The 13,393-nt window shown below is 39.0% G+C and overlaps 1 protein-coding gene across 1 annotated transcript in view; it reads left to right on the top strand.

Annotated features, from left to right (window-relative positions):
* The window catches only part of SPAG9 (sperm associated antigen 9), a 228,701-nt gene extending 215,613 nt beyond the window's left edge, over positions 1-13,088 (top strand). The window contains 1 exon segment of the mRNA XM_030208362.1: positions 9,807-13,088. Coding sequence (XP_030064222.1) covers positions 9,807-9,922 — 116 coding nt within the window. The 3' untranslated portion in view covers positions 9,923-13,088.
* Positions 13,089-13,393: the final 305 nt, after the last annotated feature.

The raw sequence follows: 13,393 nt of genomic DNA, 5'->3' as shown, positions 1-13,393 counted from the left end.
CATCACTCCGGTCGGGTGATTCTGGTAGCTTCGGATTGGCAGCGTCAACCATGGTATGGAGACCTGGTGCGGTTGGCAGGGGCGGCGGCCCTGCCTTTGTTGGGATCAGTTCTGTGTCAAGGCCCGATAATCATGCCAGATCCGGCTCGGTTTTCGCTTATGGTTTGGCTCTTGAGCGGCACAAGTTGAAGAAGAAGGGGCTTTCGTCCAGTGGCTTTGCTACGATGTTGAGTTGCCGTAGACGATCCACTTCCTTGGCGTATGTCCGGGTTTGGAGAATCTTTGAGCACTGGTGTGAAGACCATCGAGTTCGGCCGTTTCACTCTTCGGTGGCGGAAGTTTTGGAATTTTTGCACGATGGTGTTGATAGAGGTCTGGCCTTGTCTACACTGAAGGTTCAAGTGGCAGCTTTATCATGTTTTCGTGGGAAGCTTCAGTGAAAGTCCTTCGCGTCTGTGCCTGAGGTAGTGCGTTTTTTGAAGGGTGTTAAGTTGCTGCGTCCGCCTCAGTGACGGATGGTGCCTCCGTGGGATTTGAAGCTAGTTTTGGATGCTTTGATCAGGCCTCCGTTTGTGCCTCTGGTATCGGCATCTTGTAAGGATTTATCTTTAAAGGCGGTCTTGTTGGTGGCGATTACTTCAGCACGGAGTGTTTCAGAGCTTCAGGCTTTGTCTTTTAGGGAACCATTTTTGTCCTTTCTGAGGGAAAGGTTTCGTTGCGGACGGTGCTTTCCTTTTTTGCCCAAGGTGGTTTCCGAGTTCCATGTTAATCAGGTCATCTCTCTGCCAGTGTTGGGTGATATGGCTGGAGATTCGGAGCAGCGTGGTGTTGCCAAGCTGGATGTCAGGAGAGTTTTGAGTTGTTATCTCTCTGGAACTCAGGACTTCAGAGCCTCTGACCGTTTGTTCGTTCTTCATGGTGGCCCAAAGAAGGGTGCAGCGGCTCCTAAGGTGACCATAGCACGGTGGTTGAAGGAGGCGGTTGCATCTGCTTACTTGGTGAAGGGTCCTGTGGTGCCTAGGGGCTGGTCTGCTCATTCCACTAGGGGAATGGCAGCCTCGTGGGCGGAGAATAGTATGATTTCTCTGTTAGATATTTGTCGGGCTGCGGTTTGGTTTTCGTTGCATTCCTTTGTGAAGCATTATAGGATTCCTGTGCATGCAAAGGACGAGGTGCGCTTTGGGGCAGCAGTTTTGACCTCTGGCCTTAGTAGGTCCCTCCCATAAGTTAGTTACTGCTCTGGTACGTCCCACGCGTCTTGACCGGTCTGGAGGGTCGCTGAGGAAGGTGAAATTAGATCTTACCTGCTAATTTTCTTTCCTCTAGACCCTCCAGACCGGTCAAGAGCCCGCCCTGTCTGTATTGGAGGCCAGGAGGTGTATTTGTTGGATAATTCTTGGCTGCTGTAAATTGTTGTTTCTCTAATTGCAGACTGTTTATTTCTGTTTTGTGATAGGAGTCCGGGACAGGTGGGGCTCTTCTTTGATAGTCCACCTGTAGAAGCCCAACTGTTTTATCAAAGGCAAAGGAACATGTTTCCGTAAGAGCAAGCGGAAGATGTTTCTTGTTTTTGCAGTTTACTGTGACCACGTACAGGGTTGCTAGTTGTTGTTAGTGTTTTTTGTTTCTCTGCTTTGTCAGGGGTATACTGGCTAGTGGAGGTTCTGCACAGGTTATATATACAGGCTTCAAAAGCTTAGTGTTTTCTCAGTCTCCCTCTGCTGGTAGGAGGACATAACCCACGCGTCTTGACCGGTCTGGAGGGTCTAGAGGAAAGAAAATTAGCAGGTAAGATCTAATTTCACCTTACCGGTCTCATAGCTCTGCGCGAGTTCAAAGTGAATAAGGAGAGATCCTGGTATATTGCAATTCGCTCCCCATTGAACTCCACATCAGGATTCTTTCTGGCTGTCTGCCATATCTGGTCCTTGCAGTTATATGAGGAGAAACGCACTACTATGTCCCGGGGTTTGTTATCTCGCGCTTTCCCCAGCGCTCTATGGGCCCTGTCAATGCCCATTGCAGCGGAGTCAAAATCTTCTCCCATCAACTGGGCACATATTGTACGCACCACCTCCGGGACTGCTTCTCGGTCGCCATTTTCAGGGACTCCTCTAAATCTTAGGTTGTGTCTGCGCCCTCGATTCTCTAAGTCATCTAGTTTATATTGAAATTCCTCCGCCTGTTCCCTTAACTTGGCAAGTTGTTTATCAACCTCCTCGTTTTTTTCCCCCTGTTCGTCTGCCTTCTCCTCCAAAACTTCCACTCGGCCTCCTAATTCTCGCAGATCCACACTCAGAGCATCCACGTGCTCTAGGATCTCTTCTTTGGATGTTCTAATTTCGGCTCGAATGATCTCTAGGCATCGCGTCAGATCTGCGGGGAGAGCTTGCCTAGGGGCCGGTTCCATACCTCCAGCACCATCCTCCCTCGAGGAAGCTGATCCTGACTCCGACGGGCAGCGTGCTTTGGGGGATGTAGGTCGCGCAAGGCCCCGCTCCGCTTGCCTCGTGGCTGGTCTATCGTGTTCGCGCTGCTGCGCTCCGCTTTTCCTGCTCATGGCGGTTTGCCCAGGACGTTCGCCGATCGCTTATAGCTCCGTCCGCGTGTTTGAAGAGGTTTTCTGGTTCGGATGGCACCTTAGAGAGGGTAAGGAGGCACGGAGCTCAGGGATTAAGCGGCCATTCAGCCGCGTGACGTCACTTCCTCATAAATGTCCATTTTTATACCATTTAGCCAGTTAAGTAGCCTAAGGCAGTGCACATCGCAGTCACCAAAGGGGGTTTGGATTTAGTTCACCATTTTGGTAGTAACTCAAGGCAAGTTATATTCAGATACACTAAGTATTTCCCTGTCCCCAGAGGGCTCACAATCTCACTTTATACTCGGGCAATTGGAAGGTTAAGCAACTTACCCAAGATCACAAGGTGTGGCAGTGGGATTTGAACCCTGGCTTACTTGGTTCTCAAACCATTACTCTGACCACTCAGCTACGCCTCCACTCAAAAACAGAATGACAAATAAAAACATAATAACAAACCATGAACTGTGGCTCAATGAAATCATGATAAAATCAAGTACATTTTAACATCCCAAATATACATAGTTCACTGCTTTAAAGCACAATGGAATTTTAGAGAGATTATTATTCCTAGTGTGTCTTAAATTTGCTGAATCTATTCTAAAGCTGAAACCATCATAAGGCAGCAGATTTGCCTTGTGCTGCCCCTGATGGGTATAATAAAACTAGTCAGTGAGCTGTAGTATGTGAGAGGATTTTTAAACAAGGACATGTTCATTAGAAAGGGCCTTTGCAGCGACAGAATGTAAGTTGCTTGGCTGGAATATTTTTCTTCCCATTTCTTAAGCTTATTGTAAGTCAGATACTTAAATACCATTGACCTTTTGGTATTTTTTCCCCTGGCTAGAACCCTTTATTGTTGACACAGACTGTTTACTTTGTTGGCTGATGATCTGATGGCTTCCTTAATTTACACTGCCTGGTTGGTATAATGTAGCATACACAATGGTTGGCTTGTAAAAAAGATTTAATATATTTACAGTTAGAAGGCTCCAGCTTTAAGTTGAATAAGTTTGGAATAAGTGATTTAAAAAAAAAAAATATTCATTTTAGTGTTTTTCATATTTTTGAGCAATATGAAGTCAAATGTTGTTGTAAAACTTTATTTTCCATGTGTAATGTCTATTTTAACATGCAAAAAAGGATTTTTTTTTTAAATTGCATGGTCATGTATATGCATGAAAAGTATGCGCACAGAAAGAGTGTGCTTACTTTAATGTTTGGATAGGGCAGAGACAGAACTGGGATCAATGCAGGTACACACTTATCCTATTTTTTTTTTTTTGGGGGGGGGGGGGGAAAGAGGTGGGTGGCCATGTGTAAATTTGTGTGTAGGTATGAGTACACTATTAGAGCTGGATTTGGGAACTTGTTTTATAAAGGAACATAAGCACCTGTATTGCCTTCATAAAATAGGCACTTTTTTAGATTTCCAACAGAGGTGGAAATTACCCCTAAAACAGAGGCGTGGCCAGAGCCCGAAGTGGGGGGCACATTTTGGTCTGCCGCTCCGCCACTCCCCCATTTGCTAACTGCAAGCTGCAGCAAATACCTTGGCTGGCAGGGGTCCACAAACCCCGCCAGCTGAAGCCTTCTAAGTTCCGGTTTCCGGCACCTCAGCGTTGTCTGCCCTGCTCTTTCTTCCCCCTCGTGTCCTGCATGCTCCTTTTAGTGAAACTGAGCATGCAGGACGCGAGGGGGATGAGAGAGCAGGGCAGGCAACGCTGAGGCGCCTCAGACTGGTGCTGGACAAGGCTTCAGCTGGTGGGGGTTGGGGACCCCCAAGCAAAACCAGGGGCCCTGAGGACATTTGGGGGGGGAGTGGGCAGGCCCCCGTGGCCCCACGTAGCTACGCCACTGCCCTAAAATGTGACTGGCTGAAGAAGGCCATGACACTTATGAGCAGTATTGCTGTCTGACAGATAAGAATACTTCCATATTTTAGGTCAGGCTATTACACCTGCTGTTTCACCTGTAGAGTTTAAATTAGCAACTTTGTTATGTAAGTTTCAGGGGGGAAAAATACAAAATGACTTTTTGAGCAATGGTTGCGGGTTGCCTGGAAAAATGATTATCATTAGGTTCATGTTTTAAAATGTGGGGGTTTGTATTTTATTCAGACTGATGTGAGTGCATTTCAAACTGTATATTATGTGAATGCTTTTGAGATTTTGTTTTGAATGCTTATTTTGTAAATCACTTCGAACTAGCAGTTGGGTAGGAGGAGTATAAAATTAAATTAAATTTAATTTAATGTTAAACTTGGCCATTTTAATTTAAAAACAACAATAAAGTGATGCAGTTTTCTTTATGGAGTGACAGCTTATATGCCTAGTTCCAGACTGTGACTTTAAGGGGCAAAGGTAGCAAAGTTGTATTAGTGGAAATCTTTTAGTGAAAACATTCCCTCAGTATTTGTTTAATATACCATAGTTCAGTCAATTGAAAGAGGGTAAAGGAGCACAGCAAAAGGTAAATACAAAAAAAACAAAAGTACACGTTGACCTTCGGAAATAGAGCAATGAAGAGTTCTTTATTGGAAAGATCCGACACGGGCCGTGTTTCGGCAACCAAGCGCCTGCATCAGGGGGTCTGAAAATAACATATACATAAATGAAAATATCATAAAAGACATACATAAAACTCTTGTATGAATACGTACTACATTAAAAGATTAATAAAAGTAATTAAATTACCTAAATAGTTGAATTCCAAAAGGAAATAATTGATATATGAACAATAAACGTGATTTTGATGACAGGATCTCATAACGGCACACATCTATTTGTGGCCTTTGTTCATTTTGAATACTTTATAGTTTGTTAAAAATTGCTTTGCTTATATTTTATAGTTCTCTGTTTTATCACTTTTATTGTTCATATATCAATGATTTCCTTTTGGAATTCAACTATTTAGGTAATTTAATCAGTTTTATTAATCTTTTAATGTAGTATGTATTCATACAAGTTTTATGTATGTCTTTTATGATATTTTCATTTATGTATATGTTATCATTTTCAGACCCCTGATGCAGGTGCTTGGTCGCCGAAACATGGCCCATGTTGGGTCTTTCTAATAAAGAACTCTTCATTGTCCTGCTTCTGAAGCTCGTGTGCTTTTGTTTTTTGTAATATACCATAGTTAACAGAAGTATCAAAGTGGCTTACAATACAATAGGAGGAGGAAAGAATAAAACCCCATTTTCGAAGACAGGAAAGAGAAAATTTAGAGAGAAAAGAAACCTGTGAGGATTTTAATATAAAATAGACCAGTCAAGTGGCTGCTCAGGGTCCTGGAAACCTGGAAAGGCAAGGCTAAGTAGGTAGGTCTTGAGTGTTGATCTAAATTTGATAAGAAGGCTCTGAACACAGCTGAAGTAGAAGTGAACTCCATAAATGAGGAGCAGTGAAAAAGAGAACATTTTGTCTTGTCAGTTCACTCAACTGGCAGAAAGGCAAGGCAATAATCATGTAATGAATACACTGACCTAGTAAAGATGGTCAGGAAGGAAAATTGAAGTGAGGGTTGTAAAATTTTGAGTTAGAACTAAAATTTTGAAATGTATATGATTCTGAACAGGAAGCCAATGGATCATAAAACGAATTAATGAACTTCTTACGTTTATGGGACTTCATTACACCTCAGGCTTACTCTTCTCATGTAAAAGGTCACCAATTAGAATACAGGTTTATGTTGACTAATGACTTCATTTTAGAGAACCTATCTGAGAGGAAGTAATATGGTCAAAATCATAGTAAGTTCACCTTCACTGGTTAGAAAATGGAATACACAGTACATACTTATCAGACTAGAGGGAAAATAGATCCACAAGCATGCTGGTTCTTCATGCTAAATCACTATAACACACTTACACCTAACAACATTAACTTTATGTATGAATGGGACAAGATAAGCAAGTTAAATCTTGATAACATAGCTCCTCTAAAAATCAAAAATAGACCAAAAAAAGACAGTAAGACCATGGTACAATCAGAAGCTCAATGCAATGAAAAAACTATCTAGGAAATTAGAAAGGAAATGGTGAAAGAATGTCAGATTCAAACAAAAAAAATGGAAAAAGCACTAAAACTATAAACGCAAATTATCGAAAACTAAAATTATTATAGGAAATATGTAGGGGTAGAAAACACTGATGTTAAGATTGTTTAGACTAATGGACAGTTATTTAATACCCAAAGCATAACTTTGGCCTTGAACATTTCACATTCAGCAGATAAATTGACTCATTAGGAAAATTAGGAAAGATCTTATTAATCCAAAAATGTCCATAGATGATTTTTTAGATAGAGAGTTCTAACGATCAGATTAAAGTAAATAGGATTTGGGACTCTTTAAAGCTTCCATCAACTTCCACTGTTAAATCACTATTGTTAAAATATGCCCGTGCCAATTGTTAGATGGATGTCGCAATTGTATTATGAAATTATCACCAGACTGGTTTATTAATTACCTTACCCAACACCTGATCTACATGTTCTCCAATGGCTATTTACCAACAAACAAAGGAAATATCTATCATACTTGTCTATCCCTAAAAATCCTATGGCAAAAAGAAATGAGATTACAAATTATAGACCCATTGCTTTAATTCCACTATTAACTAAAACAATGGAGGGATTGATGGCAAAACGATTAATGGATTACCTAAATCATCATTCTATTTTACACAAATTACAATCTGGATTTAGACCACAATATAGTACTGAAACAGTTGCAACTACTCTGACGACAAGATTTAAGAACATAATCAGCAAAGCACAGAAAATTCTGCTATTGCAATTTGACACACCCAGTGCGTTTTGATTCTATTTTATTTTATTCTTTGTCCAAAAAAAGGGCTCACAGTGGTTCACAAAGCAATAAATCTCTATAACAGGAGAGAATAACAACATGACAAAACAGTACAGCTTACTAAGATAAAGTCCTAAACTAAGATTCGTATAAATCACACTATATTACTAAGACTGCTGGATAATATGGGAATTTGTGGGGAGGTATGCGAATGGTTTGAGGGATTCTTAAGAAATAGATCTCACCAAGTAATAATGAATAATGTCATGTCATAACTCCATAGATTTCAGAGTGCGGGGTGCCACAGGAATCCCCTATCTCCCCAATATTGTTCAGATCATACTAGCACCATTAGGAAAGAAATTAAATAATATGGGCTTTAACCCTTTCATCTACGCAGATGACATTACCATCTATGTCCCTTTCGTTAATGACATTTGAGAGATATTAAACATATTATGGATAGGTCTAGATCTAATGGAACAGTGGGCTCTGACCTTCAAACTCTAATAGAGAAAAAAAACTAAATTCCTGGTACTGTCAAGCTCACTCTTATCCCAATTTCACAATTGACCAAAATGCCTATCCTATAGATGTAAAATGTAAACATTCTAGGAAGAATTTTTGACCAACATCTTTCCTTTGAGACTAAGCTCATGCAGCAATTGCTAAGATTCAAGGCAATGTGGAAATTAGAGAGAACGTACTTTAGCAAGAACTATTTCAGATTACTAGTTCAAACACTGACACTTTTACAATTGGACTATTGTAACGCAATATATGTAGGAAGCAAAGAATCTATACTTAAATTGCTTCAGACAGCACAAAATACAACAGCACAATTAATTTATGGGACTTCAAAATGTAATAAGACCATTCCTTTACTTATTGCATCACATTGGCTTCCAATTAGAGGTCGAATTATATTTAAAACATGCACATTAGTATTGAAACTTTTGTTTGGTATGGCACCAGACTATATGACGAGTTGAATTGTCCTGTCAGCTAGAAATGCAAAACCTACATCAAGAGAATATCTACTTCTACATCTACCTAGTTGTAAAAAAATGTAATAACTAAATCCAGCTGTATAAACAGTCTTATCTAGGATCCAAATAGAGGCATCACATTCCAAAAGAAATCAGAAGCATAAACTCCTCTCTTCTATTCCGAAAAGCTTTAAAAGCTTTTCTGTTTAAAAAATATTTCTCTATGCAATCATTAATGTAGACATCTCATTCCGATATATGTATACTGTTATATTTGCTTTTTTTTTAATTGTAAACCACATTGAACCAAAATGTGCTTTTTGTATAATGTGGTATATAAGAATAAATAAAATAAATTATAGTGTAGTGTAGTGGCATGATATGGTTAAGTGGTTTTTCGTTATAGAGAAGAGACATAGCAGAATTATGGACTACTTGTAAATGCTTGATTTTATAGGCAAGGGCATCCACATAGATGACGTTGTAGTAATCAAGTCCACAATATAATAAGCATGTATGGAAACCAGGGCAATAGTGTTTTTAAACCAGACCAAACTTTGTTACATCTGTTCATAAGGGTCTGGAGAACAGAGAGCCTCTTAAGAACTGCCGTAAGTTGGGTTCTTTTTGTTTTTTTCTTCCATGCAGCGGCGTCAAAACCCAGTCCTTTAAGAACACCAATAGGTCTCTTCACAGTTTTTATGAGTGTTCGTGCCATTACATACAGTATTTTTAGCTGCCCAGAAATCGGGCTAATGTGTGATCCTCGTGCTAATTTGACACCCATGGTCTGATGGCTGCTGGAATGTACTTAGGCTGGCACAGTCACATCTTAGTCAGTAAATAATGTCATGAGTTTGAGGCCAGACCTAGAGCCCAGCAGCAGTGCCAATAGGTGATCCACATTCAGCTGTAGCTCTTTGGGTCAGCTGAAGCTGAGGAAGCTATGAATACCGTATTGCAGTTCCTGAAAGGGAGTAAGATCTAGTTCAGCTGTGATGGTGATGGAGAAGATGGTGACCATAATGAGGAGAAAAAATTCATAGAACTTCCAGAGTAAAAAAAAAAAAAGGCTTACGGCCCTGTTTACTAAGGTATGCTAGCGTTTTTAGCACATGCTAAAGACGCCCATAGGAATGTATGGGTGTCTGTATTCGCGCGCTAAAAACACTAGTGCACCTACAGCTCGGCTTAGTAAACAGGGCTCTTAATGTTTAGCATCTGTGATTCTGCTGTGCATAAAAAAAATTTAAAAAGTCGAGCATGTTGCTCTTAATATTACGGTATGAAGTGGTAACTTCTTGTCTGTAGCTAAATAATTTTATCACCCTAGCTTTTTCAGATCTACTAGAATGTCCATATTTCTATGATAGAATGGATTCTGCTGAGTAGAGAAAAAAAGTAACTTAAGTTTCCCTTGTCAGGTGATGAAAGCGTGGACTCGGAGCACTTGGAAGATAATTTGCACCTTGAACCTTCTGTGGCCAAAGCCGAGCGGAGCCATCTGATTGTGTGGCAAGTTTTCGACTGCAGTGAATGAAAATAGCTGGAAGACCTCAAACACTTCTCTGCATGCTTCAGTTTTCTTCTTTTTTTTTTTTTTTTCTTGAGGGGGGGGGGGGGGTTCACAACATACATTTAGAGCATTACTTTACCGGTAATGTGATGTTATGAAATCCATCTTGTTTATACCTTACAGGAGCTTGTGCTGTTTTACTGCGTTACTGTTCCATGGGTAATTTAATAATGTTAAGAACAAATCATTCCTTGTTGATGTTTGAAACTTGGGGAGGCAGGGTAGAGGGGATGCAGTAAACAGCTCAAGCATAATCATAGTCCATTAATGCAATTCACTTCTTTTATAAGATGTCATCGAGTTAATCTTTTCTTTAGAATTGACATAGTTTCATTTATCTTAAAACAGAACTTACTTCCATTGTATATATAATAGCAAATATCACATGATCAGGATTTCATCCAAGTAGGACTAATGAGATTTTAAATGAATTGAACATTTTCCAATCCTGACAAATCTTAATATATTTTTCTGTTTTTCATGTTAATAGTATCTCCAGTGGGGAGGGAGGGTTTGTATTTAAAAAAAAGAAAAAAGCTAGGCTTATTAATGTTATGCTTCTGATGAACTGCACAGTTCATAGAGACAATTGCTGCCCTCAGCAACTAATAAGGGAGAGCAGTATTTTTCATGTTCTTACACAAATGTGTCTATTTTTAAATTTCCAAAGAATATGCCCAGGCATAGCAATTAGTTAACTGCACCACTGTTTTGAAATTATTTTGGGTGTAGGGTTTGCATTTAATTTTCATCATCTTAGTCCTTTTATCTGTGTCTAGAGAATTATTTTATCTGTACACAGTGCTCAAATGAGGTTTTGTAGGTTCTCAGGGGAAGGATACATGAAATATGAATAGAGTCTTAAGCACTTAAAATCCAGTCAACTCCTAGAATTCTGTAAGATTAAATCACTATTTACACATGTCTAGTGATTAAATGTCTAGCAGCATGCTCAAGAAAGAAATAAGGTTCTCCTTCCAAATATTTTCTCTGAAAATCTGGATATGATGTTTTTTTAAATTATGGGCCCTGTTTACCAAGCCATGCTAGAGGAGAGCTCACTAGGCAGCGTGTTCTACCTGTGTAGATGCCCATGGGCATCTACATGGTTCACATGTGCTAAAAACACAGTCCCTAAGTATTGTTTACCTCTCTGGCAAGTGGTCCTGACAAGATCTTGCAGAGTAGAAGGAGGTTTTAGATGTGGTCCTGGGGAGGGGGTTCCCATTATTTGGAAGATAATATTCTAATTTTCATTGTATATATGTTGCATTTTGTGCGCTTTGAATTTAAACTGGGTTAAAATGCCAGTTTAAAGGAGCAGTATCACCATCTTGCTGCAAACCTGAGATTAGGTAGTATCTACATGGGATTATTGGAACTGCTGAAGAGACTTTTTTAAAGGAATTATGGAAAAGCCTGATACGAAAGATATTGGATCAGTATTGCAAGAGAGATTTGTTATTCACTGCCTCCATTGTATGCAAATCTATTTCATGCATATTTTTTGTGAATTTCTTGGAAACCCATCTGGCTGGATTGAGGACATCTGCCGTGAACATGTCACTCTTTTCCTGTGGCTCTCAAAGTCACCACCACTTAACAGATGCTCCTCAAAGCATCCACTTGGTGGCTGAGGGTTAAAGGGGTGAGAGAACGAGGGAAGACCATCTAGTCATTGATCTGGATGCACTGTAACTTAGGTGTAATGAAAGAGCTGAAATTTATAAACAAATTTAAAGAGCCCTGGTATTTCATCATACATTAGCTATAATTGCAGACTTGATTTTTGCCTGTAATGGGGGCCATGCTAAATATTTGCACAGAATCACAAAAATTTAGTTCTGTGGTATATTATTTAAAGGCAGGTACAAATTAACCTGCAACTACCGCTGATGATTTATGTCATTAAGGGAATGCAGTGCATATATTAAATCAGTTTGGGTGTGCAGTTCAGTTGCTTAGGTTTAGTTAAATAGGTATGATATTTAGAATTTAGTTCAGTTTGAAAGGGCATTGGTGTTTGGTTAAAATACAGAAATTAATTATCAGTACCAGCATAAAAGAGCAAATTAAATAACCTTTATAGGTGCAAGAAATTTGTATGCAGAGACTCGTCACTGCCCATTAGAAAAATTTTATATGACTAAATGACCTGATCTGTTGAGGGCTTTTGGTCATTAGGTGCTTCTGGAAAACCTTGACAGCATAAACCTGAGGCTTTTCCATGTTTTAATGGGATATCTATTTCACAGCTTCTTATCAAACCACTTTTGTCTAAATTGAAATGGATCTTTAGTAACTACAGCTTTTCCATGGTCCAAAACCATTTCAAGCACAAAGAATGCTACACATTATTTGTTGGGGTTAAATGTGTTTGCATGGTAAAGGGTAGAATGAAGTATCTGAGCTGCTGTATGCCTTTCTTGTGAAGGTCTTCCTACATTTGAGCAGATCCACTTGACAGACAGTAGGCACTTTATAACATAGGCTGCCTTAGTAAAAAAAAAAAAAAAAAAAAAAAGATGTTATTGTTACTGTTTTATTAATTCTAACTGTTCTAAAAGTGTCTAACACACAATATTTATTTCCATGAGAGTATTATACAGATTTACCAAAGGATTAAATATCTCTTTAAACTATCCCCCGGTTGCAATGTAAAATAAGACCCAGAGAGGGAAATTTAGTCATGGTTCTATTTGAAAGAGTTGCAAGCATTTTTTTTTCCTGCGGTTTCATTGATATATTAAAAAATAAAAATCTTATGTTGTACTACAAACCATTTTTTTATACACTAAGCTAAATGTTTGTTCCTTCCTCTAACAAAATTTCCTTTGATTTTTATTGAAGTACATTTTTCTAACTTTTAAACCTACTTTAAATATGTTATAATCTGTAAATTTATTTTGGTCTGCTAGGCACTTTCTGCTGAGTTTTATGTACCTCTGTAACAGTTGGATACTATAGCATTCAACTTATTGTTGGTTAAAAGTTGAGGCTTTGTTTCTCTGAGCAGGAAACGCTCAATGAGCAGTATGGCTATTTCAGTATTTATTTCTATTATGGAATCCTTTGGATTCAGATTGTAACTTTGTACATGAAATATATATAAATATGTATATGAAATATGCATGGTATTTTGAGTGGCCTTTTTTTTAGCCTCTGTTATACTCTGTAGCAAGGATTATTGGATAAGAAAGTCAAGTTCAGACTGGCTTTTTGATGTCATGATCTGTAAAATGTAATGATGCAACATGAAAGATTCTCCACCTACATGGAATTCTACTGTAGCATTTGTTTACACCATCACAAGTTTAGATGATTTTTTTTGTTTGTTTTCTGACAAAGAGCACTAAAAATCTGTTTTATACTAAAGTCTTACTACATTAGGCTCAAAAACATGTTGGTCCCTACACGGAGCTAACATTAAAGGAG

Source organism: Microcaecilia unicolor, chromosome 6 (genome assembly GCF_901765095.1).
Source record: "Microcaecilia unicolor chromosome 6, aMicUni1.1, whole genome shotgun sequence".
NCBI classification, from domain to species: Eukaryota; Metazoa; Chordata; class Amphibia; order Gymnophiona; family Siphonopidae; genus Microcaecilia; species Microcaecilia unicolor.
Note: the sequence above shows the minus strand (reverse complement) of the source record. Positions and strands in the feature narration are given on the sequence as shown.